This window comes from Rhinolophus sinicus, chromosome 16 (genome assembly GCF_057876585.1).
Source record: "Rhinolophus sinicus isolate RSI-liver-muscle chromosome 16, RSI-T2T, whole genome shotgun sequence".
NCBI lineage: Eukaryota > Metazoa > Chordata > Mammalia > Chiroptera > Rhinolophidae > Rhinolophus > Rhinolophus sinicus.
Genome location: NC_142516.1, coordinates 77,804,223 through 77,832,164, shown reverse-complemented (window position 1 = coordinate 77,832,164; position 27,942 = coordinate 77,804,223). Strand labels below are relative to the sequence as shown.

At 44.2% G+C, this 27,942-nt stretch overlaps 1 protein-coding gene across 2 annotated transcripts in view; it reads right to left on the bottom strand.

Moving 5' to 3' along the window:
• LOC109434748 (constitutive coactivator of PPAR-gamma-like protein 1) overlaps positions 1-27,942 on the bottom strand; it is a 101,431-nt gene that overhangs the window by 26,022 nt on the left and 47,467 nt on the right. For both annotated transcript variants that reach the window (XM_019711969.3, XM_019711967.3), the window contains exons 6-10: positions 24,667-24,764; positions 24,138-24,418; positions 14,640-14,727; positions 12,613-12,840; positions 9,830-10,004 (exon numbers count right to left, since the gene is read on the bottom strand). In XM_019711969.3, coding sequence (XP_019567528.1) covers positions 9,830-10,004; positions 12,613-12,840; positions 14,640-14,727; positions 24,138-24,418; positions 24,667-24,764 — 870 coding nt within the window. The remainder of the gene's footprint in view (positions 1-9,829; positions 10,005-12,612; positions 12,841-14,639; positions 14,728-24,137; positions 24,419-24,666; positions 24,765-27,942) is intronic.

Sequence of the window (27,942 nt, the reverse complement as noted above, 5' to 3'; positions counted from 1 at the left end):
CACAGCAACTCTATTCAGCAAGACTGAAGACAAAGTGTAAAATTCCCCATTTCACCTCAAAAAAACCAAGAAGTCCAAAGTTGATATAACACAAAACAGTGCCCTTTTATCCACAGCTGTTTTACCACTATTAGTGTCATTAATTCTTTAAAATCACAAATATTCACATTTTCCCACATAATTTCCAAATAAATTAATGGAAAACTATGATGAGAATACAAGGAAGACAAGGCATACAGCAGAGACACACGTTATAATTTCATACCAACTGCACTGACTTAATAATCTGGTGGTAAAATCTGGGTGTACACTTCGCAGATAACAATAAATATAGACCTGAAGCAGGGCCCAGTGAGCTGCCAGCGGCCAGCATGGAAGCTGTGAGTCTATCAAAAGTGATCTTCCCGCGCTCAATTCTTCCCCCGTAACAGTATCACACCTGGGCTCATTTTCCCTAACGTAATGTCTAAGGCAGCGGAGAGACCGAAGAACCCAAATCCTGATAAAGTTAAGATTAACTGGCTCATCTCTAGCTCCATCCCAAGTCTAAACAGTCAGGCCAGCTATCCTCTCTTCAAGTCAGGAAGAACGCCAGGGTCCTAGTGGGATGCACAGTGTGTGAGTAACAGAAAAGCAAGCTGGGCACATCTGACTCCAGGGCGACAGGTAAGGAGCGGGCTACAGAGAAGGCTGAGGCCACCCTCCTGCGGGCCCCACCGCCCAGAAGCTGCCTGAGCTGGGGTGCAAGTCCAAGTTCTCACAAACTCTTCCTCTTACAAGAGTTACTTTTTTGTAACTGGGAAAATCCCTTTCATTTACATTTGAATATTTTCGTGTTTAAATGTTAAAAAACTTACAACATTTAAAATGCTTCAAGTCCATCATCAAAGTAGAGATATACATGTCTACATAAATACATGCATCTCTGTGTTCATCAGTTCGTTTAGGTGCCAGTCACAAACCCATTAAGCCCCCATCATCTAGCAGACCCTGTCGTCAGACTCACAATCTAACTCCCTTCCCCCCCATTCCAGGGGGCTCCCACACGCAGAGTGCATCCATCACTACCTGCTGGGGGCATCAGGGCCCCACAAAGAGCCCCCAAACCATTTGCCCTAACTCCAGTCTCAGAGGCTGGCATGTTGTCAGCCCCAGGAAAAAAGGAAAGGGAGGTTAAAAAAAGGAGCCATTCACCAGTCACTGCGTTTCTATTAGGTGACTCCAAAGTTCATTTTCATGCCAAAAAAAGCAAAAATGCATAAATCTATTTTTTCTATGTAACATCTTCATTTTGGTGGTCAAGATTTATTTAACAGCACTGATTAGATTTTATCTTTGGTTGTAGAACTAGTTAATCTAGTCCTAGTGAGGGCTAGTTCTCTCACCCCCCCCAAAACACACACACGCACACACGCATATCCACCACGCACGCATGCACACATGTATGTGCACACAAAGCATGAGTTTCCTACATGTTAGAAAAGAGATTATATGGGTGTCAGGAGTCTCCTTTGAGTTTTCTCCTGAGAGGCATTCTTATTAAATCTATTTTTATCTTCATCCATTTACTTCTTTCCTTTCGTCAGCTTTGTCCTCACCTCCTCACTAAGTTTTAGCAATTATTTTATTTTGTTTCATTTTCATTCTACAAATAAATTTTTGGTGGACTATTTTCATTCTCGAGTTCTGAATGCTTAGACCTGTACATACTTTATGTTCCAAGGTCCTACATCAAAGGTAAGTGGAGGTCGGAGGTGCCGGTCCCCTCGCAAGCAGCTGTCCCACTTGAGGGTTCCTTGAAGCTGCCCTAGACAGCTGTCCACATTAGCTGGGGTTCTGAGGGACCCAAGTGTACCTGGCCTGATGCTGTGCTCAGATCCGACACAACCTGCGGTGGCTACAGATGAGCCTCTCTACACACTGGCACCCAGGACCGCCTGCCCACTGCTGCTTGTGAACGGACTGCCCTGTCCTGGCGGGCACAGGATGGGCAGGAGAGACTACAGCTCTGAGGACGGTATCAGATGTGTTTGCTTCCTCTCATCCTCTGAAGCATTTCCGTTGCCTAGCTGCACTATTTGTGTTAAGAACGGCTCAAATCTAATTTAGGAAATACATGTCTTCATCAGAGAAAATAAATGTGCAGTAACACAAAGCTTGGTTCCACAAGCAAAGCTGCCCCTGGCTTGCTTTACTTTTAACATGTATATATCTGTTTTTAAACAACTAAACGTTTATAGATCTTCTGTGTATACCACTTCATAGCTGTGGGACCTTTGGCCAATCACCTAATGAATATTTATGGAGTACCTACTATGTACCGGGCAGTGTTGGGACACGAGTGAGGCATGTGAGGTGCCCAAGGCGCAGGCACCAACCCCATGTGCCCGTGTGAGAGGGAGGGTGTCTCCTTAAATTCTGAAGCCTAAGCCCCTCAGCACCACCCCCACCCTCAGTCCCGGAACCAGGCACTAAGAAAAGGGCCAACGACTCACTCTGCAACACAACCCGGATGAGGAAACACAACGGCACGTTACACACGTTATGTGGTCACAACGGCTCATGACATTAGGTTAACTAATTAAAGATCAGTGTTTTACAGATTAATGAATTCCAAGGGAAATCCCGTCTTGGGGTTGACATGTGGCAGCCTCTGCTTTACAAGCTCCCCAACATGGGGTGCTCATGTTCACACAGCACCTCCTCTCCCTCTGGCTCCTGGCCTCTTCCTGAGTCACTGCTGCCCAGGAGGGAGGAGCATCTCTGTGATGCAGCTCACAGGGACAAGCAGATGCAAAGCAGCCAGCTAACAGCAAGTCATTTGGGCTCTTATCATTTCTGCAAAAACCAATAGTTATGCAGGGATTATCTGGATGGAACGGGGTAACTGGATTTCTGGAACACCCTGAACGTACATCTGGGCCTCAGCCAAGAGCACTGTGGTGTGAAACCATCTCTGTGATGACACCACTTTAAAGGTCCATGCTGCCTTGTTAAAGCAGAAGAACAGTCAGCTTATCCAGCTGCTGGCCATGAATAAATCTTCTGTCACCATCAACAAACGTTCATCTCATCTTTTCTACCGCCAGGAAAACTGACAATTGCAAGACGTAGGCAAGTAGGCTGTGTCTAGAAGACAACGTTAAATGTTAGGTCATCTTCCTTACCTTACACCAAAATTAATTTTTGCATTGGGAACAACTCCAGGGCACTGATCTTGCTACCAGAGGTTAAATTTATAATGCATGTTCTTTACAGAAGGGACCTCTTGCAAACACAATTTCAGGACGTAAAACACTATTATACTTAAGCTGTCAGTAAAAACCCAGTGTTTTCCACCAGACATGAATCATCTTCTACTTTGGAAATCTATTATAATGCTGATTTTGGGGTCTATCCCAGACCAGGAAAAATGAACATGCTTCACTTTGCAAGCCAATTCCAGCTGACTAGAAGTGGCTGCTTAGTGCCACAGGAAATATGTCTCTAAGCTCAGTGCCAGGGTGCTGTGAGCAACACCAGTGCCTGCTGGGGGCTGAGGAGTGAGAGCTGTGGCACGCACGCAATGTGGTGACAGGTGAGGAAAGGGATGGAGACGGATGACCTCCAAGACTGCGGCCAACTAGGAGTTGTCTGTGTGTGCACACATAGCTGTGTCTGTGCGTGCATGCACACATGGGTGTGTGTGTGTATTTGGGGAGGAGCTATTCTATTACTTGCTGAGCTTCCCAGGGGTTATGGGGGGAAAAAAACCCACAAAGAAATAAAAACAAAACTCCAGTTCCTTCATATCAGGGCAGACACAGAAATATGGGTGCAATGATGGCTGCTCTTTCCTCCTACTGGGAAAACTGCCAGTTAACTTCTGAGCAGCCTGTGAGTAGGCAGGGGCCAGCTGGCTCTCCATGTCCTCATGCAAACACATCTGCACGCACACTCTCCATGACTCTCAGAGGTAAAAGGCTGTAAATTTTTCCCTTACATCTTTCATATCTGAAGCTGGGGGTAGCCCTCTGTCCACAAAAATATACATATTCAGTAGGCCACAGGTACTCAGAAAAAGAGTGTTTTAGACACATAGGAAATGCTATTCTACTCTTCAATTTCCTCAGCAATGTCATTCCTAGTATATTATGAACTCAGAAGTTCAAGGACTATGACGTAAACATTAATCCAAGAGTGCCCTTGGAGCCAGGCTGCCTTCCTACAGCTCTGAGCTTGACTGCCCCAAGTTCTGGGAGGAAGAGGCAGTTGCTAATGCTACTCCTGGAAAGCTCTGTAGAATAAAGAAATTCAGATTAATATATAGTCATAGGGAAAATGTTTATGATAACCAATTTTCATTTATATTAAAACAGAACACTAATACTGGTCATGTTACTCTGTTTTATAATAGAAGATAATACACAGTGAATAAATTTGCTTTTCATAGTAGTCACAATTATTTGGCACAAACAAAATTGCTAAAGGAAACTGGACCAGGAAAAATCTACTTTCTATAAGCCTGTTTCTTTTACTTACTAAATTTTGAGGTATTGGACAGTCTTGTTATAGAAAACAAAGAGGTCAATTTTATTAAGTGGATGATGTGCAAATCACTGAGTTTTACTCCCTGAATTTTTATAGCTGAGGCAACTCATTGTCCTGCTGTCTTTTTAGAACCGCAGCCTTCTTCTGGCTTCTCCCATTTACCCATGGGGAGCACACAGGGAACCCCAGTGCCCAGGGAAGCAAAGGCCAGAACTGCCTCCAGGGCAGGAGTACATCTGGATTTCACACGCGAGGGCCTCCAGGCCAGGGCTGGCTGAGACCCAGGTGCCTGTCTCCAAGTCCAGCCTTTATTCTAGCAGCTACATAGACAGCAACCTGGTCCCACGTCCCCCAACAGAAGCCGCTGCTGCCACCACCCAGCACATCTGGGAGAACCCGCTTGTTCAGGGTCAATAGTTTTCTGCTGGCCCCAGTGGTGGGATGTGAGACTCTATAACAGTGACTTCAGTAGCATATTGCCATCATAAACAAGTATTTTCAAGTATTTCTTACAAGCAAAATCATAAAACCTAGGGAGAGACAGAGAACAATAGAAAATAAACTGCCAGTATGTCATTCAGTATGACTTTCATAGGCTGTAATTAACTTAAGGACCTGATTGTAGATATCCTACTTTAACCAAATAATGACTTTAAAATTGGAACTTGTAAATCATACAAAAATTCATTGCAGATAATGGTCAATTTATCATATGCCTTAATCAAAAGACTAGATTTCCAAACGGATACATGTCTTAAATCTAGTGAGAGTGAAATACTTTTACACAAGCCTTCAGACTTCAATAGTTCTCTCTGACAACAAAACCCTCTTGGGAAACTCCTGATTGTCACAGGGACCACACCAGGAATACGCATCTGCACACATACCGTGTTTCCCCGAAAATAAGACCTAGCCGGACAGTCAGCTCTAGTGCGTCTTTTGGAGCTGAAATTAATATAAGACCCGGTCTTATTTTACTATAATATAAGACCGGGTCTTATATTATAATTTTTGCTCCAAAAGACACATTAGAGCTGACTGTCCGGCTAGGTCTTATTTTCAGGGAAACACGGTAGCATTCCGAAGCCGTGTTAGATCAACACCCTCACATTCATCACCCACTTGAGGGGGTGGCTTTACTGGGAGCCATGTAGTGTGGTTCTGGTTACCAGACCAACTAAGTGGACGGCAAAGCCAGCAGACATCTGAGGAACAAGCCTCTCCCGAGGCCCTCACGGGGTACTTTCACGTGGTTTGTGAGTCTCCTGCAATGTGCCACTGATTTCATTTCATCTGCATGTACTCTAAGCACAATCGTAGGTAAAAGAAGATTTCAACAGACTCATCTTTGAAATCTTGTCAGCCAAGAATTCCTGAGAAACCAAACCGTTTACGGTCAGCCTCTTTTTAGCATGACCAGAAACTGCCATTTTCCCATCTCATGCAGTGTGTCAAGAAGCTACAGCATTTTCTCCTAAGAATATAAAATGTGTAGTTACTTATATGTTCCAGGCATGGACACCTAAACCCATGGCATCATCAGTCAGTGCTCAGAGCCAGACAGAATCTAATGAAGGGTCCTAGGAAGTAATCCTAGTGCATTGCCAACAAGCATGTAAAGTCGCTCGGTGCACATGCTGATTTCTCACACAGGTTTGGTCTGAGCAAGTTGACAGCATTCAAGCTCAACAATCACAGAATAATCTGAGACAAAATTCAACCCTACGGAGACCTGGTGTTTCAGTCAGTGAGATTATCAGCAGACGTGGATTATTACATACAAACCTTTTCCACAGCGGTTTTCCCATGACAAACGTAACCAATGCATGAAACAAGTTCAATTTTATCAGCTTCCCCAAAAGACCAAGATTCTAAAGCCACTTATGTAAATCTCACCCACCAAAATTAGAGAGCTAACTAGGGCCTCTCAATCTGTAAACTGAGAGGTCAAATTTACACATCTTTCTATCCAGAGGTACATTTTTATTTGTAACAGCATTTTAATAATACATTTCTCCAGATAACATTTAAGTTCCAGGGGCTAATTCAGCTTTTCTAGGCAGTGGGCATCTGAACCATCGTCTTTCCCATTTCAAGGTTTTGTCTTTGCTTCGGTTCAGCCACAGTCCGTAACCACCCCATCTTCCTAAACAGAAATACCGCTCTTATACAATGGCTCCCCTGTGCCTACAGAAAAGTCAAACCCCATGTTCGTAAGTCACCTGAGCAGAAAAGACTGCAACATGTTCAGCACTGACCTTTCAAAGAACCTCAGTAACTATGCACACTCCCCCACACCCACACTTTGAGTCTCCGGGTCTCTATTCCAGCAAGCCAAGTTATCTACATCAGTTATTCATTTACTGTTTTTGTGCCGGCTAGATACTCCTCTAAGAGAGAGACAAACAGCAGTTAACAGACACAGACCGTACTTACCGTTTAAGAAGTATTAAACGTTTAACTATACTTGGCCACTCATAGCCTTGGCCCTCCTCCATGGTGGGCGAGCACCCCACTCCAGTGTCACCCCTAAGTCCAGGCCCTTTTCCTTAGTAACATGTGGCTCCCTTTTCCAAAGCAAACCATGACATTATCTTCATTCCGGTTCTTGCTGTCACCAAGAAACGTGGCCTGAACACAGACCCTATGCGCCCCCCACCTTAACCCTAACATCACTCCTCTGGATCTCTCTTCTCTCTGATAAATTCACCTTCCTCTCCCTACTCAATACTTCCCATGGGCCAAAAGTAACACAATAACAAATAACTCCATCTCTGGCCCTGAAAAAGAAGTCAGAGGAGTGGGGAGGGGAGTGGAAGCACGGGGAAAGGATGCCTGCAGAGTTCTCCCTGAAGCTCAGGCCTTCTCCCATCACCTCAGCCATGTCTGACAAGGAATGCTGGTGCGCCTTCCTCCTCCTTTTCTTTGTATCCCCTTGTGCCTCCCCCACCCCATCCAGAAGCCTCACAGAGCCCGTCTGAGTCATCCCAACCGTATCACTCTTCTCCCTTCTTCTTTAATCACCCCATCACCACAGCCTCTAGCCCCAGTTAGAGCTGGCCTACTACAGGCAAGCCGGCCCTGGCACTTCTGCGAGACAGTGTTGGGCCCTGCCACGTGGTCTACACACAGCTCTTCACCACAATGCGCCTCTCTCTTGCTTACACTCAGAGGATGCTGGTCCACTTAAATACCCTCCACTGTCCTTGCTTCCCCTACTGTCTGCTAACAGGACAGCCTCTCCCAGGCTAGCACCACCTGCACCACGAGGTACAATAACTGACGAGGAGTGACTGTGCTGCACATTGCCAACTATGAATTCCACAGTGTTTTAAAACTGCAGACCTGCAGCAGGACAGAAGAGACCAAGACTCTTAATTCCTCAGAGTGCCTCCAGCTCACCTGCAACACAGAATTCCCTGAACTGGAGGAGCAAAGACAAGGAAGATTAAAAGGATGCACACTGTCCACTGCTGAGGGTGTGAATGGAGCACAACAGCCATATTCAGCCTGTTCTATGAAGCTGTGAACACTGTAAAGGGGTGCTGTCCCATCCTGGGACCTAAGGGTGTCATCAGGCTGTGATGATCACTGAAAACTCCTAAGGAGTCTATTGTATAAAAACTACGTTTTGTGGAACACACAAGCCAAAAAGAAAAAAAAAAAAAAGACTAGCTTTCACCATGAAAGCCCAAAATGGTGTCAATGCACTGAGGACATGGCAGGAAGTGGGGCCACATGGGGGACCCTGCAGCATACAACATTCTAGGCCCAGCAGAGAACCAAAGGGTCATAGCTGCAAGGCCAGGGCAGCCCGGGTGGGCCAGCACGGAAAACTGATCGACCCTGTGCAAAATTAAGAAAGGTCCTTCTTTTCTGAGCAAATGAATCACACGGTGTGAGGAAGCAGTGAGAATACGTACATCAGGAACATACTGGGCCTCTGAAAAGAGTGCCCAATGACAACACTCAGTGTTCACGTGGCATCTCTGGGCCTGATCTAGGCAGCAGAGTATCAGCCAGAGGAGGCCTGCAGGTCCGGCACCACCTTTTCCAGCTACAGTCACACAAACATCTCAGCGCACTCTCACTACAGCTGTCCTCAAGCAAGGGGAGTGACAGACAGATGCTTTATTTTAAAGGCTTACAAAATCAAAGTTTTGTTATGATAATCTGAAATATAAGACAAATCTATGGATCGGAGTGTTTAGCATCCCTAGAATCTCTCTGGTTTAGTTACAAAGGTTAAGTCCTCTCCCAGACACATCCCTGAGCTAGTCAGCTTCACCCATCTCCCAGGCCTGCACTGACCCACCCCCATACAGGTGATCTGTCACTATATATCCTTAGTTAATAAGTAAGTAATCTTAAAGTAAGTAATGGTAATCTACAATTTCCATGGTTCATAATATTCTTATTTCAGACTATATGTTTTGGGAAACTTTTTTATATTCCTTACTAAATACATACCGTGTTTCCCCGAAAATAAGACCTAGCCGGACCATCAGCTCTAATGCGTCTTTGGAGCAAAAATTAATATAAGACCCGTCTTATATTATATGATATTATATAAGACCCGGTCTTATATTATAATAAAATAAGACTGGGTCTTATATTAATTTTTGCTCCAAAAGACCATTAGAGCCGATGGTCTGGCCAGGTCTTATTTTCGGGGAAACACAGTAGTGACTTTTATATTCCCTACACTAGTAGATAAAATTACCTACAACAGAAAGGCGCAGTTTTCCCAAAATACACTGGCCCACTAGACGATGAAAACTGCTTTGACCTCAACATTTCCCAACATTTCAAACAATACTTTCTGTATTTCCACTTCCCCCTATAACCCCAGCATCGGCCAGCTGGGGTTTCTGAGGAAACCATTACACGTGTCCCTTTGGCACTGGGGCTATGTGCAGCAACACACCGGCCACACAGAAGTGGCAAGTGGAAAGCTGGTGGGACCTCCCAGGAACACCGACTTCTGGAGCACACACACTGCCGTCACCCTGCCTGGGACGTGCTAACCACAGCAGCGCAGTGATCACCAGGACCATGTGCAGACCAGTTTAAAGCATAAACCTGCAGTTTTATCATTTTATTGAATAACCATCAGTACTGGGATGTTAGGGAGGAAAAAAGCCCGAGGCTGTCCTTTCCTAAGAGCCCAGATGCAGCCTACCTCCTTTACGGGGGGGACTCAGGGTGCTCTCAGTCACAATCCTTCTAATGCTTTAGAAAATGCACAAGAGATTACAAGGTACCGAGGAAAACAAACAATGGATTTTACAGTACATACATTCTGGTGGAAGTCTGTTCTTTCTAAAAGCAAGTCTCTCAGTTTTCTTTCTGCTTTCTGCCAAGCTAAACAGGACTCCGTAAACATACTGACGAACTGGCCTATAGAGCAGGGCGGCAGGAGGCAGGTCTTTGCTGGCTTCATCTTCAATAGAAACAGCAATTTTGATTTCACCCTTTGCATGGAAGAAAGCAGAATAATATTGCACATTTTTCATGTTGAATTTACAATAAACTCAAAGAAATATACTGTATCTCCAGTAAATGACATTACAATTCTATTCCAAATCAACTGCTTAACAACTTGCCTATATGAAGATGTTTAGGGAGAGTTTATATAGCAGGTTGTAGTCAAACATATGCTCAAAGAGTCAAAATAAAATCTACATTGTTTTATTTTTAATCTTGAACCAAGAACAACAGCAACAAAAAAACCACATATATGATCCCAAAGTCTTTGAAACAATCTAGACAAATAACACCAGACAACAAATAGATTAGCAAATGCTGACAACTTGCAAATTTTGAGTCATATGTAATGAAATTCATAATTTTCAATGACCTATATGAAATCCAAGAAACAAGTATCCTGAATATAAAATGGTCAAATTCTCTTTACCAAGCTTATCCATAAAAAATTACCACAAAATGACCTAGCTAAGAGAACTCTCTTCAGTGTTATTTATTTGTGTAGTTTTCGGCATGTATCAGGCCTCCACCCCAGTGTAGCAATTCGAAAGACTTGTCTCATTGAATGAGAGGTTGTGACAGCCACTAGGGACAGAAAACGAAGGGAGCCCCGTTCTGTTTTTGGTCTGAGGCCAGCATGGCAGGGGCTTCACTGTGGCAGAGGACCATGCTGCCAGGAGACAAACGACTGCTGCGACCATCTGCAAAAATCCTGTGGTCTTATCTTGGATATTTTATGGCATTAAGATACATCTCCAGAGATTCTACAAGGAATTTTATTTATGTATATTCACAACATAGAAATATATTTATGACTTTTAATGTCTATTAAATTTATCCATAGTATATACTCTTTTAATAATAATTTCACTACATTTGCTGTTTCTTTCACACAAATTTAATTTGAAAATTGGCCTTTCTCCTTATTCTTAGCACCTTCATACTCATTAATTAACGTTCTCATCTAGGGAGTATTTACTCCCTCATTATGAGGTTTTGGTAACTCTCTACATTCCTACGAAGGTTCACCTCACTGCAAATGTCTCAGGGACAATTTGACACCAGAGCTGCTCATCTCACAGGAAGTAGCAGGCCTTACAGTCTAAACTTTTCCCTAATACACTGAAAACTTTAGGTGGCATTTTAAAGTCTGAAAAGACCGTCAGCTTTACTTTTCTCAAGCATAGTGATTTTATCAGTATTTATTCACCCTTGAAATCAGTTAAGTAATGAGGATAAGCAGCTTACAGCACTAGACCGATCTAACTGACCGTCTGATTCAAACCCACCAACGTGGCAGGGCAGAAAGAGTGGGGACCCAGGAACTTTATTTACACCTCAAATAACCCCATGGGGAAAGGGTGAAATCTTCCCAAAACCTAGGTCTCTTTAAACTTAGCAAAATCCTTTTCCAGCAACAGTTAACTTTTCACTTACTCTTATAATTTATGTTGAACCTGAAAAATAAAATGTTTACCTTAACAATCATAATCTGAAAAGTGATACCATACATGCATACCCATATCAAATAACAGATGAGATTCGGAGGCAATTACAATTTAAAAATAAATCAAAGGAGCTGAACAAACAGTACTGGTCTAAATATTCTTCATGTCTTTTCATTTATAAAAGTAAGCAATGTTCCTATTGGTCAGTTAATGGATGAAGTCCAGCTGGGGGTGCTGTGGAACGGGAGTGACTTGTGCATTCACTGCCGCCATTTTACAGACCACATATGGATTGCAGAAAATAGAAAGAAAAGAGTCTGGTTATATATGGTGGTATAGATACTGATGAGAACATGTTATTATATATATATATATATATATATATATATATATATATATATATATATATATATATATATATATAAAATATACAGTAATAAAGCAATTCTGCATGAGAAATCTGGTCCCTAAAGTAACTTGTTAAACTGTGGGTCTGTGATAACAAATACCAACATAAGGACTAAAACCCATTGAGGGAATTTAAATACACATAGATCCATCTAAGACACCAAGATTCAAGACAAGTTAATGCCACACTGTATAACTATTTAAGCATACACTTAATAAGACTAATAATATGAAATTAGGACACTGTGTAAAAAGATAAATTACATGTTCTGACTATGATGCTACAAATCCTATATTCCATTTTTTTGCTTTAAGTGCTACAAAAATTGCACTCAGTGAGGTAATGACAAATCAAAATACACAAAGCACTCAGCCACTCACAAGGGGTCATTTCTAGGACAGATACTGTATGTGACATTAGAATTAAACCTGACATTAAGGCACAAATGTGGTGTAGGAAATTTTGAAATTAGAAATGAAGAGAATAAAATTACAAGTCAGAAAATAATTTGATGTGTCATTAATTAGAAGTTAAAAAATATTTTATACTACACTGAATGGGAAAATGAGACTTCTCCCAAGTTCTTTTTTTATTGTATTCACAGGCATAAATTTTTATCATTTTTTCTCAAAGTTTAGAAAGAGGAAAATGAATTTTGTTGCAAATAGTTTGTAAGATAGAAAAACAGTTCTAAAGGAGCAGGCGGCCCTGCACCCCCGGAGTGACCACTGTGCATACCTTCGTCAGGACGTGGAAGATGTACGGGTACATCAGCCCCTTCTTGTGCCGGTGCTCGGCCACTCTCAGCACCTCGGGCGCGACAGGGGGCAGGGGTGGGGTGGTAATGTCCATGTGGTTCCTGGTGGGCATGGACAGGAGGCACGGAATTGGCTGGACAGTGCCGATCTGGCTCCCCTTTCCTTCAGCGAGCTGGCTGCCTGAAGAGGCAGTGGACGAACCTTCTGCCTACAGAGCAATGGGCAAGAGGGAAAATGGATTCATGTCACACTGTCTGTCCAGAAGAGACACGATGAACATCTTCACCATCAAGGCCGAGGGAGCACTGACCCACTCCCACTTGGACAGAGGGAATGGATGCCCACATGTGCTTGTGTTGGGGGACGGGAACCTGGAGGACTGCAGCTCCTCCCTGGGGGCCCCTGTGGGGTTAACAGTGGCTTTCTGTGTCTGTTAACCCCATGTAGCCAATTCCTGTGTTTTCAATTTCCTTGGAGACCCTACCCTGCCTAACACCAAGTAGGTATCGTCCTCTCTACAGATGAGGAAACTAATGCTTGCAGAGGGCATGTCATTTGCCCATGATTACATGACCAGTAACTTGTGGGGCTAGGACTCAAATCTAGGCCTGATTCAGGCCCGCTCTTTAGATACCATAACTGGTATCTAAAGAATAAACAAAAACCCAAACTCAGGCATTCTCTTTGGTCATTATAACGCTCCAAATAATTACACACAGGAAGCAGTTTATCAAAAATTAAAGCAAAAAAACCCAAGCTAATTCCATTAAAAATAATGAGTCATATCTATATATAGTGACACAGAAATCTGTGCTTGGTATAGCATTAGGTGAAAAATATCCACTCTGTAACAACTAACTGCCAAGAACAGGAACGAGAGTGTATACCCAACAACCACCTGTGATGGATAGCCTCAAGGCAGTGGGACCGAGGGAAGGGAATTTTTCTCTTTATAAACTTTAGCAAAGTCTGAATTGTTTACCAAGAGGAATTATTATTTGCACAATAAACTTTTTTTTTCTTTCTCACAATAAATGTTGGAAATAATATTGGTTATTACCTGATTTTGTGCCACCCTAGAGAATACATTAGGTTGGTACAAAAGTAATTGTGGTTTTTGCAATTATTTTTAACCTTTTAAACTGCAATTACTTTTGCACCAACCTAATATATTTTTGTTTTTGTTTTTTTTTAATATATGTATTCTTTACAATGCAATGTAATTAAGGGCTTAATTTTCTTTTAAAACACAAAGTGCCAAAATGGGTCTTAAGAAGAATAACTCATGGGTAATTCACAAGTAATTTCTATACTCCCCGTTCTACAGAACATAGACATAATCCACTGAAAATTAGAAAGTGTTCTGTAAACAGTAGGCATCCACGAAGCTTTATAGGATTATATTATCATTCAACAGTGAGAGTATTTCAGAGTTTTAAATGGATTTCTAATATTTTGCCCTTGTACATAAACAAGCCTCTTCCAACCAGAGACCTGTTCATCTGAGTGATCGTATATGGGGACAGACATGGCTCTGCAGTTAAAAAGATATTTCTAAAGATCACTATTAACAGGTAGAAGCAGAAAACAGGGGGAAATGGAATTATAGTTTATTTTCATTTTTACTGTATACATCCCAGGTGTTTTCTCAATCCCCACAAAGACCCTATAAGAGCAGAGCTCTGGAAGGCTCTAAGTGCTTGACCAGACTATACAGGCAGCAGACAGGGGTGGATTTCCATCGGGCCCCCACCCTGCCCTGTACAAAGAGAGCAGGCAAATGGCAGGGCCCTGGGATCCCTCCTTCTCCTGCCCCCGCCATATCTGTGGGTCCCCCTTCCCCCAGCCAATGTCTGTGATTGCCTTTTCTCAACCCCTGCCAATGTCTATATTACTTGTATAATAACATGCTTAAAAAGAGAGAGAATGTTTTACTTTGAAACAATCCCTACCACCACATGCTGAAAGAGCCAGAACTTGAGAAACTAAAAGGTGTAGACCTACTACCTTTGTTTGGTCTCCTGGGTCTCCCCGCGCTTGAGGTTCCGAGTGGCTTCCTGTCTTCTCCCAGCCAATTTTGTTCCCACTGATATGGCTGAACAAAAAATGAACACAATTACTGTTAGTGTTGACCACTTCTCACACATGCTCATGATAACAAGGACCCATGTTACAGACTCAAGGACACCTCGGTGCTTTACTGATGATCTCACCTCCCCCAACAAACTATCTCCACAGAGAACCCTACACAGGAGCACTCTCTACCTACTCCAAACGGGTAGGTGATAACCACTTATTGTGGAAGAGAAAACATCCAGCAACTAACCTATGCCAACTACTCAGCTTAAAGATGGTCTAGGGTGTGCCAATGCCATGGGGTACAAAAGACACGAATGCAGCCTTGCTTTTAAGGAGCTCAGTAATCTTGGAGAAACAAGGTAAAAAAAATAAATCACATTTAACTGGCAATTATCAGGCAGTAGAAGGTTAAATGTTATCTGAATCACATTAGGCATAATTTATAAATACATGTAAGGTATTCCATGTCAAGTGACAATGCACAGGGCGTCCAGCCTGCTCGTGAGAAAGGGCATGGTAGGGAGCTAAGGCTTGGGTGAGGTACAAGGCGGAGTCAGGGCAGAGGGCACCTTCCAGGCCCAGGGAGAGGGGATGGGTGTGTGAGCTCAGACAATAGGGACTTAACTGAATCTTATTTGGGGATGGCTTTATTTGGCATAGTAGTAAAAACAGGGTGGGGAAAAGAGATGGGAAGATCAGAGAGTACCTAAAGGACCAGAATGAGGTATTTCAATCAGTATTTTCTAAAAACTCTGGGTCTGACCCATTAGTAGCCTGGGAAAACAATTTAGTGGGTTTAACCAGCATTTTGTAAACACTGAAATGGAACAGAACAGAATGCAGTGAATGTGGTATGAATGGTATTATTTCATGAATTCTTTATTCATTTATGCATTATAGACCACAACGTAAGAGACAGTTTACTGCAGTGCCGGGCAAGCATTGCCCTGGAGGAAGCAGGGAACCTGGAGGGGCCTGAGCAGGGATCAGGCCCCATGCGTGTGCTGCAACCCCCGGCAGACAGCACAACACAGCTGTGAGGCAGCCAGGCATCTCCGGGCACTCGCCCTTCACTCATCCCTCTCCTGCAGGCACCAAGCCAAAGTACACCCTACAATCAGTGCCGGACACATGCATGCCAGCCCCCAGAGCTTTCCATTGGCTTGCCTTTCCTGACTGATCCACTTGACAGTTGGAGAGATTTTAAGACCCGCTAATCCTATCTTCCAATTGACATTTTAGCTCTACTATCAAAAACCCCCAAACAAACAAACAAAAAAAACAAAACCATGCAGAAAGGAGTGATTAGAAGACTGTCCCATCTTAAGCCAAGAATTGTGTCCACATTGTGCTGTCTTAGAGCCTTTCTGCAGCTCCTCTATCCCAGTCATGGGATGGGACAGCAGGATGGGACATCCAGGAAGCCCCCACATGAAATGGGGGCAGCCCAGCTGCTATCACCCCACGTCCAGGCTCCAAGTCTTCAGTAAGGACGCAGAGAAACCACTGCTCTGTCCATGTTTGCTACTCATATGATTGATTTCAGGCTACAATTTTATAAAACTAAAGGAAACACTAGTGATGAGGAGGAAGCATCCCCAAAAATGGAAGTATTCCAACAGCTGTGATCAGTAGTTCTGTTTAAAATCAAAAAGAGCAGCTACTATATGGGTGAAAGGTTCAGGAAGTGAATCGCAGTCAATTATTCACTGATTATATACCAGTCAGGACATGAATCACTAAACTCATTATGTGGTAAGTGTGCCACAGTCTGTGAAATAGGGCAACAGAGGGTGAACAACCTTGTCACACACACGTCCAGAGTGCGTATTCCTAGAAATGGAGAGGAGAGGCTAGCAACTCTGAAGTAATGCAGGATGTGGTATAAACAGACCTGCTCATGTACCTTTTCATAAAAATGTCCGTGACATTTATTCAGTGAAATTTTACAACCAATTACTTGGATACTTACAAGTTTTATAAAGAGCTATGACATCTATTACTTGTAATTTTAAACATTTAAGTATAATATGGCTACAAAAAATGCACTAGTCACAGTGAACAGTGTAATACGCGCCCAGGAACGGAACACACCACAGAAGCAACCAGGGATGCAGGGCTGACACGCAGGAGACCTTCCTTGGTCCACTCCAGTGACTTCCTTCCTCAAGGATAATGTTATTCTGATTTACAACAGCAGCAAAGATGCCTTTACCTGGTTTTGAATACCAAATAAATGGAATCATACAACTGTACACTTTTCATGTCTGGTGGCTTTAGCTCACAGTGCTGGTTCAGACTTCTTGCTGTATGCATCCCGTCATGGGAGAACCCCACGACAGGGTCCAATCCAGCCCTGCAGGAGAGCCCAGGTGCCCGCCCGTGACACACTTAGTACTTTCGGTCATTCTCATGTTAGCATCTGCAAGGGGAGGCAGTGACCCTCAGCAAGTCTGACGTGCACGTCTCTGATAAGATGAAGATAAGCACCCCTGTCTCCATGGGTGACATCACTGTGGTGTGCCTGTTCAAACGTTCTGCATATTTTCTACATGATTCTTCTTACAGACTTATAGGAAGTCATTACCTGTTCTGGATACAAGTTCTTTGTCAGGTATACTGATTACAATGATCCTCCACGCTCTGTTGGATTGCTACCCCGACCTCTTCAGGGCAGACTCAAGTTTTCATACATGACGCCCCTTCTTGAACATCTTAGATGCAATGTCACCTTAGTGCAGCCTTCCCTGACCAGCCCCCACCCCTCCATCCCTGCTACTTTCATTGCTGTTTCCTTTATGGCTTGTGTCACTTCATCACTATTTGTAATTATTGTCTGTTTTCATAATTAATTATAAACTCTGTGACAATAAGAACACATAGCCACCATCGAGCAGGTACCCACTACTGCACGGACAAACCACATTAACTGTAGCCTAAAGGTATTATGGCAAAGAAGGCATAAACCTGGCTTCTCTGTTATGTGACATAAAGCACAACCAAGGAATGCTCATTAATGTTGCAGCCCCCAAGGTGTGACAACCCTCGTGATTGATCTGCCCCAGGGTCTCTGGAGTCTGTCGATGAGCAACCACAAAAGCACATGGGACAGTGCAGCGGGGAGACCCTGCTTGCTACCCAAGTAGAAAGCCTGTCCCATCTAAGATCACACAGAACTTATATGAATATTTCAGTAGGAAAACTATATTGCTTTACAACTTAAGAAAACAACAATTTTGAATATGACAAATGCCTTGCCTTGAAAAACAGATGGATTAGCGATTTCTGAATATTTCTACATACAGTTCATTCTACACGACTGCTCACACTTCAGTCATACTTGGAACCACTTACACAGACATGTTTCATCAGCCATGCCCGGGGGACCTGCTGAGACCCACACGGGCCACAGGAAGTGGGTGGCCAGGGCAGGAAGCCTGTATGAACTCTCTGTGGAATTCTCCTGTACACCCCAAGGCACAAGTCACTGCTGATAAAATTCAGGCTCAGAGAGAAGGAACCCCTTCACAGCTACAGCAAGAGTGAGTGACTCAGACCCCGACCCACCATTCCAGACGTGACCACATGCTGTTACAAGGAAAAGCCAGTCTCAGGATAGATTTCACAGGCACGTTCAATGCGGCTGACAATCAATAGAAAAGAACGACTCTCACAACACAGGAACAGTGGTGGGAGAAAGGCCAGCACCACTCCTCTGGGCGCTGTGGACTCTGAGAGGTGTGGCAAGGCCTCAACTCATTCCAGGACACTTGGGGCTTTTTCTGCAGTAAAGTGGGTTGAAGAGAGCAAACTGTCCTAACCACTGAATGCTCTCCTGCACGTTTTTCTACACAGCAGGCTGGTGATGTCAGGATGGAAATGAACCGGTATACATTCACGCCGAGTGAAAGTGTCTGACCAGTCACAGAGACTTCTCACTTCTGTCTCCACTGCCATGGGTGTGGTTTACCTTGATGGAGCAGAAAAGGAAGAAAGCGCTGACCACAGCTGACTTACTTGTCAATTAGAAAGGAAGAATGAAGGCAAATAAAACCAAAAGATAAGAAAACAACATGAAAGAAAAGTAAAAGATCAAATCCACAGCAACAATATCTAGTGTGTGTAAGGTCACATGTATGGTCAAACTGAGTGAACCTGACGTTCAGTAAGCGTGCGTACATTTTCATTTCTGTCTGCTCTCCAACTCGGGAATGGAATGGGGACTCGACTCACAGCTATTCTCATTCAACAGCTCACCCCAATCCCAACAAGGTTCTGACAGAGTGGCCTGTACTACAGAGTGCGAAGGTCTGAGCTCCCTGGCGAGGGAAGTCGCAAGTCATATATACAAACACCTTGTAGGTACAGTCTCCGCAGGCTCCGAATTAAGCTAACACCACACATTTGGGCTCTTTCATAAAAAGTCAGGAAAAGATAAAGTACTGGTCTCGAATGACTTCCTATGCAAGTCAGCCAGGGCTTCTCTCCCAAGTTCGTCAGGACTCCTCCCACCATCAGGGCTCCACCCACCATCAGGGCCTCCCACCGTACTACTGGCTGGAGCCGCCCCTTTCCCGCCCACCAGGGATGGTTCAGAGTCGGACAAGGTAGATATAAATTGCCTACATGGATCAGCAGATGGCTACAACACATACAGGCACAGCGATTATTAATTTTTGCCAACACATACAAGTAATTCAAAATCATTTTTAAGAGATGTTAGAAATCTTACCTTGTGTCAAAAAGTGAAAATGTAAATGTAAGTCACTATTTGGCACAATAGTGTAACAATCAGAAAAAACCTGCAGTTGTATTTAGCCTGGGACCAGGTACCTTAGGGCAGGTAAAACGTAAATCAGAATATATACTTACGTAGTAGAGTAAGCATGAAAAAGGAAGAAAAGAAAAAAGGCAAGTTGCTGTCCCTAAGAAAAGATCCCAGTATTGTAAAACCAATGTTAGTTGTACAGTGAAAAATAAGGTGTTTGAATATTCACCAATGTTTTGAAAATAGTTGTGTCTCTAGATGTGGGATCATGGGGGATTTCCTATGTTGTGTTTTCTAATGTTTCAATTCTATAACTTTGAATGAGATGGTAATTAGAAAAAAGATAAAGAACTGAAATCTTCAAATTAGCAACCTCAATTCTAAAAGCCAATGAATCTATGAAAATAATATAAAATAAACACCTCCAGTAGGATCCAATTATAATTCTTAATTCAACAAAAATAGGATTACAAAGATTTGGCAAAGGCCAGCAAGGAAGAGAAGAAAAACAAGAACGCCGCTTTTTTTCTTTTTTTTTAAATTTTAACCAAGAACAGAGCAAGAAGTATACATTGATTGTACCCTAAGTAAAAGAATAGGAGAAACAATTATTTAGTTAGAAAGCAGCACCTTTCTTACTTGCTTCAAAACAACTGTCATGGGTCTGGAATGACTGCCTAGGCCTGGTCTAGTCCTCAGAGCGAGAGCTGGAGGCTGCGATTCTGCAGGTGAAGGGACAGTTCCAGTGGCGCCCACGCAGCTCATCTCAACCCTGGTGGGGACACCCGACTCACCCCAGCTGTGCGCAGGGGGCCTCTTGCAGCTCTAGACTCCTTGTCCAACAAAGATACCTGCAAACTCCCCAGGGACATGTGTCCACTTCAAGACAGCAACAAACCAGGATGTCCATTGCAGCAGTGTGGTGGGAAAGACACCTGAATACTCCCAGCTGAAGAAGGTAAAATGCTGGGTAAGATATTTAAAAAGGGGAGGTGGGGGGAGATACAGGACATGGCCTGCCCAGCATACACACACACGTGTACATACATTATGTATATATCCACACACACATAGTGAAGGTGCTACTGTCTCAACCCAAAGACCAGCCAGGAGGCACATTCACAGCCAGCTGTCATCTGAGCAAGTGATGTTTCACAAGACACCTGAGCATGACTTTGTTTCATATCAGAACATTCTTTGGAGTTGGGGCACACACACCTCTACTCTTGCCAACATGGATGCCATGCACCCCACACCCACCTTTGAGCTCTAATGGTGCTCACCTTCCGGGGAGTGCAGACACCACCAGTGCAGAGGACCTGTCAGAAGAGCCAAGACCTCGTGTCCCACCAACTACCATTTTCCCCACTGAACTTTATCTTCAAAAATAAATGTCTGCCAATTCCATAGGTTTAAAAAAGGTATCTTATGTTTTACATTGCATTCTTTTGATTTTCTTAGTGAACAAGGACAGCACCCTTTCATATTTTATTGACCACCCGTGTTTCCTCTGTCAACTGCACGTTTATATTCTTTGCCATTTAAAACACTTATCTTTTTAATTTGTAGGAAGCTTTTTTGTGGTGGGGTGGGGATAATTCTCTTCTGTAACAGTCCCATCACCATCAGCACTGTCCTTTAAAAAAAAGTCATTGATTTTCTGTTGGGGAAACCACTCATTTTGTAGACTCCTCAACATTCTGGTATTGTTTACCAACCTGTGGGAAATACCGCGGAGGGAATGCAAATGCCTGAGGGCATCGAACAGGGAAGGGTGATGAGGGCTGACGGACAGGGAGGGACACACCCAGGGATGGTGGCATGCCCCCTCCTCTGATGTTGCACAAGTCAAAGAAAGCTGTAAGTACAGCAACTACAAACATTTCTACAGTCAATCTGCAGAAGCTGTTAGGACCGGAGCTGCTAGAGTCCGACTGGAGTCATTTCCAAGCTAAACGGCCCGACCACCCAGTCACCTGTCCATCCCGAGGACAATGACACCCAGTTCGGAGCAAACTCATTTCTGAAGAAACTGTACAATCTCTCCAGCCCCAGGGCGTTCTAAGCAAATGTTGTAGATGTTCCACATCACACTGGGAACAGAGTCAGACTGGACTCTATGCAGCCTCCACCTCACGTGACCTGCTGCTGGTCAGGCCTCCCCTTCTTCCACCCTGCATATGTCTGGCTCTGTTCCCCATTGCCACAGCTCAAATCTCGCCTCTCTGGAAGAGCTCCCACCTCCAGTTCCTCTCGTCCGGGATTTTCTCTGTACACTCACCACTGAGGCTGCTCACTTCTTTGTACACCGCCTATACCATCCCTTGTCTGTACTGCCCTCCGCCCGTGCTCATTGGTACACAGCAAGTGCTCAAGTGTTGCTTGGCTGAATGGATGGACTTCTTTCCCTCAAGACCACCCTGAGAGCATGCTGTAGGTCCAGGGGTGCCAATTCATGTCCAAACCAAAAGTTACCATCTCCTGACTTACTGTTCCCACAGTTTTGAACTAAGAGAATGACGTACCGTCCTACGCATGGTCTCAAGTAGACACACACGACTCCTCCGACAAGCTAGAACCCTCATCCTGAAATTAAGACCATGGCCCCTCTTGGCATCCTGCCATAAGCAAAGGATGCCTGTGACGAAGGCCGATCCCAGGTCCTACTCTGCTTGGCTTATGACACCGAAGTCTCAGGCACAAGCACTCTATTTCCTTGTCCTTCCCTTCCTCCTCTCAATTTTAACCCTTCTGTCTCTCATTTGCTGTAATAAATAGGGAAGCAGATTCAAGGAAATTAAGGCCCTGCTAAGCCACACAACCTGACCCAGTCTTCGACGCCCGGCTACGGACATGCTCCGCGCACTTCTCATCTCGGGGAGGGCAAGATGCCCGTACGCACCCTACACCGCGTCCGCCTTTCAGAGACCCTTCCGCAAAACAGTGACAACACCAGCTGGGGGTGTTGTGGACAAGCGCGTGACAGAAGTGAGAGAGGTAACTGGAAGCGATGACAGCTCCAGGGAAGGCGACGCTGACCAGGACCTTTGGGAACAGGGAAGAGCTGAATCCTCCCACAGAAGGATTCAGACATTAGTGGCTATTTTACAAATCCTTCCACAGAAGGAAGGAAGGGGTTCTCAGGGAATCTTACTCACCTCAAGTTCAATTCACCTCCTAACAGAGCAATGTGCCAAATCAGGTGGGCACTCACTTCACCTACGAACCACTACCTGAGGGAACAGGGTCGCCAGGAGCCCGCCCCACGCCAGGCCGCTGCTGGCATCCACACGCATCACCACACAGGACTGAGCCAGAGTACATGCTTCTGCTTCGTGTCTTATTTCTGCCTGTGTTTCAGGTCTGGAAAGAATGATTCTCATTCAGGTGAACCTGTACTAAACAGATAACCTTGATCTTGCTGACATGAGCTGGTTTTTAAAAGAAAACTCATGGTGCCTTACAATTCCAGAGGGGAACGGGTTCTGAGACATCTATCAGCTGTTCTCAGACCGCCAGGCGCTGAAGAGTCACTGGGTGCTCATTTACACACGCAGATTTCTGAGCCCCAACCCAGAGATTCTAACTCAGTAGATCTTAAATGTATTTTCTTTCCAGAAGGTTAATTTAAAAGTTTGAATGTTATGAGTTTTCATTTCATTTTAGAATTTTAGGATCACATATAATTCTATGCATTTTATACTTCTTTGCTCCAGAGATCACACAATCCTTGGATGGTAGCAAATGCCTTGGTAACTGCTGGCTGAGGTCAGCAGACATTAGTGGCTATTTTACAAATGGGGGGAGAAAAGCAGGACAAAAGAGGAGAAAAATCTTCAGTGTAAAGTGACACATCCAGTAAGAACTTGCAGGAAGACTGGAAATGGTACATGTAGCTAACTAGCTAGCCCTGGCATCTGCCCCGTGAACTACAGTTCAAACCCAGGAAAAGAAGATGCAGATGTAAAGGAAAGACGCTTTCTTTTCCTTTTTTCTTTTCTTTTACTGGAATCAGGTTTCTTGACACATATGGTGATTTAATGAGAGGAAGAGGAAGACTGTGCATTTAAGACTTCCTCGGTCAGATTCTAACAAATTATTTATTTGCAAATTCATTTACTTAGGGACACACGTTGTTTAAAATACTCCTCTCTGGAAGAACTCCAACCTGGGTCTGGCAGATTTCTAGGGTTTTGATTATAGTCCCATGAGCTGTTGAGTTGGGATTTGAGTTGCTGAACTCAGGAAGAGAGGAAATTCAGAGTTCCTGAAAGTCACAGGCATCTAACTTAAAATGCTTTCCAGGGTAGCAGTCGGGGGGAAACAGCAAGAGAAATCAGAGAGAGAGTTAGGGTCAGTAGCACTTGACCAGACAGCTTTACCACATTTGGTGGTCGCACAGAGCAACTTTCCTAAAACTCTTAACCCAGCAGAGGAGCGGCTGAGGCCACGGGCAGGCAGAACAGACTTTTACCCTGGAAGCCCTGTGGAAATGGCTGAGACCAGCCCCCTCTGCTCTGTGTCTAAGGAGCCCCACGCCCGGCAGTCACCCTCACCCACCTGCAATAAGCCGCATCTCTGAGCACAACACTCGGTGCTATGGGCCAGTCAGCCAGCTTTCCCAGGGACTAGAGCTACACAAGAAACCCAGCACTCACTTTGCAGCTCCTCCACTGCCTTCATCGTTGTCTGAAGATGACGACGTAGAAGAACCCGGAAAGTAGGCTGAGTCCACATGATTGGGGCTACCGCTCGGAGCTGGGTTGATCGGGGAGGACCGTTCATACAGTGGAGTATGTTTTCCTTCGTGAGGAATGTTACTGTAGTTGTTCTGCTCAGTCAGATTCTTTCCACTTGTTTCCAAAGTAAGGGCCGGCTCAGCGAGGCTGTACGGGTGTGGACCCTGACCCGGAGTGCCTGGGCTGGGCCCCTGCGGAGCCTGAAACAGAGGGCAGAGGGCAGAGGTCACACGTGCACCAGCTGCCTGCAGGACCCGGCTCCTGTCAGCACGCTTGGTCTCGGCTAAGTTTTAACTCAACAAACACTGACACCTGCTTCACATATCAATTCAAGAGCCAAAGACATTATTTTAGTGTTCGTTAAGATCTGATGCATACGCAGCTGTCAAGGCCAGCTGTCCCTCAGGCAGGACAGGGTGGCTGTGGGAGGAAGGAGGAAAGGCCTTACCATGGGTTTGGCTTGCAGAGAGGTCTGTGGAATGTTGAGCATCTGGGGGGGAGCGTACGGCGGCACTATCCCAGGCATTCCAAATGGATTTGGTCTGGCTGTTTCGTCAACATGGAGAGAAAGCAATAAAACAACTGTGAGCGGAGGACACTTCCCCTGGACACCACCATGGTGGCTAGCAGGGTCCCATCTGGCCTGTACCTCTCAGGTGCCAGGACACCATGGGTCCCATTTCTCAGAAACCTTTAGAAATTTATGTTTAACATTAAAGAAGACTTAATTTTATGATAGTGAATTTTATACACTGGGGCTAGAATTTTAACTTTTAAGAATTTTCAGTTAATTTCTGGTAGTGTTTTCGATTTTGTTTGGTTCCTTGAATGCCTGGTCTGTCCATCTTTAACTGGACAGGCGTTCTCAACCAACCGGTCTCTGCTCACTGCTGACAAAGCTCGATCCCTGTGGTACTGTAGCACTAAGGAATGCAATAGGGCCATAACAGTTCCCCTTCCATTCGTGAAGCAATGGAATTTTTCTATTTAAACTCAACCTAGGGTCTTAGTTACTAGTAAGCTTTTACATATAAAAAGTGAAGGGTGGTCGTTGCTGCCTTTTGGTTTGTTTTTCACTGGCAGCAAAACTACAATCAGGTGACACATTTTAACATGCATTATAGGATTGGTAACGTGGGATTCTGCATTCTCCCAGAACACGACTTTGTAAACCTATTCTGATGTATGCTGGCATTTGCTCCCCATTATATTTATCTGTCACAGTGAAGCACAGAACAGAAGGCCATGTGGAGAAGCGGCTGCACACACAATGTCAGGAGTGGGTCCTGCATCTGCTTTATGACGTAATACAGAGCAGTCAACCCAGCCAGTGGCCCACACACCTCACGTCCACAACCCTCGCTCACCCTGCAGGTCTGAGGACAGGTGGCTGGGTGCTGCCAGCTGTACAAAGTCAGCCGAGTGATCTGCACCCAGACAAGGGATGGGTGTGGCCTGCTGCCAACACCACTTCAAAGCATCAGGAATTAATTACAGTGGTACCTCGGTTTTCGAACATCTCCATTGACGAACATTTCGGTTTACGAACGCCGTAAATTTTATAGATCTACGGTATCATTAGACAGTAAAATTCATGCTGAATTTGCAGTTTTAGGGGTTGGTTTTAAAGGTCTGGAATGGATTAATCCATTGTGCATTACTTTCTATGGAAAACCGTGCCTCGGTTTTTTAATGTTTCAGAACTCAAACGGTCTTCCAGAACAGATTACGTTCGAAAACCGAGGTACCACTGCATTTGCTAATGCAATAAAACAGGCAGGAGACTCCTCCAGGCTTCGTTCATATGCTGAACACCTAGGTATGGGGTGCCATGCGAGGTCACCGTGAGGACAGGCCTGGGGGCACCATGAGCCCCGAGATGCAGAGAAAACACACACTGTGAAAACACACAACAGAGCTCACTTGAGCCCTCATGGCTACACAATCTCTTCCTTAGGTTTTTTTTTTGTTTTGTTTTTTAAATATAATAAAATCAAACCTAAAGATACCTGAACTCCAATGTCCTTTACCAGAAAAAGTATTAATATTTCTCCAACCTCAGAATCTGAGCAACACCAGGTGAGAATCATACAACCCACAAGCCAGCTTGCCAAGATAAAGAAACACATTTATTTTAACTAAACATAATAAAGTACCCCAAACCCTCCCCCTCATTCTCTGAAAGAGAACTCCCACTGCCGCCTAACCGGGGCACCCTGTGCTAATTCAGTCCTGGTGGACCCAGGAGGGCACACCCCATCCAGGAGAGCGGGACAATTGTTAACTTCTTCCCACCCATGAGGACTGATGAGCCTCAGAAGCCACAGTCCCTTGGAAGATCCCATGTCCAAGTGCCTCCCATTCAAGCTCAAAGATGCCCTAGTCATATGACTCCCCCACCCCCTACCTCCCAGGAAGGGAAAGCTCAGCCCAGCTTCCACCTCCCACCAAACAGAGCCGACTGTGGGGCAGTGGCTGGGAAGGGTTATGTTGGCACATATGCACGTGGGGCTGGCAGCACACACCCAGTCACTCACTCACTCTCGCAACCACACACACATGCACACACAGGAGACATTCCTGATCAAATAGTAAGTCTGTAAGGTCCAAACCTCTGAGTGTGAGACACAACAGGTAACTGTTACAGTCACCTCTCAGGTGATTCCGAGTCATGACCAGATTTTAGACCAAAGGTTATCATGAAATCCATTTAAGCTCTAATGTATTTAAATCACTATAAAAAGTCTAGTTTGCAGTTTCTTGCAGCTGACCTACCACGCTTAACTTCTCAGTAATATATACGGAAAGGGAATCAATTATGCACCCTCACCATTCAAATGAAGATGAGCGTTTTAGTTTCACTCTATTTTTGGCCATTATATGCTATGAACTTCCTGAAGAGCACAAACTTTCCTTAAAACCAAAAAGCCCACACTATATTATAACTTAAAAGCAATGCTTTCCAAGGAAAGGACATTTTCTAAAATCACCTGGCAATCACTGACCTCAAATAAACCTTTGAGAATCCACAGAGCTGGTTACTATTCTATCATAACCTAGTCCAACAAGTGAATTAATTTGTCTACATTTCTCTGAAGGCTGCAGAAATGCCTAACGAGCCAGGGCCTGTCTCTGTGTACTGCATGCCTCCTTGTAAATCAGCTCTTGTCCTCAAAGTCCTTGGGCAGCAAAGCAGAGCCATAGTCTGTCTGCTCTGTGACAGGAACCTCTTTCTCAGAACTGACAACTGGATCACGAAGTGGAGATCTCCATCACCAGTTTCTCATTCTCCTTTCTCAAACACTAGAGAGGCAGGCTTTTGTTAGAAAAGCACACGACTGAAGACAGAAGACAGGAGAAAAACCTGTTTAATTACTATATGGAAAACATTTCCATAATTCAAAAATTACTTTTTAAATATTAAAGACCCCTTTGAAAATAAGAGAAAAGAAGCATGCGTTGCAGCCCTTGTATCTGTGCTTAGTCAGCTGTGTACTCTCATAGACAAGACACATTATTCCACATCCATTCCCGAGTTACTTACTATACATGTATGAAGCTGTCCAGCTTTTCTCTAAATTCAAATAAGATAGAATTTTTAAAAAGAATGGCATTAACCAAGAAGCTCTACTGAGCACTAGTCAGCCCTAACTCAACCTAACAAATATTCATCTATTACTGGGCATGTTACTGCAGATACGTTACATTAAACAAAATAGTAACA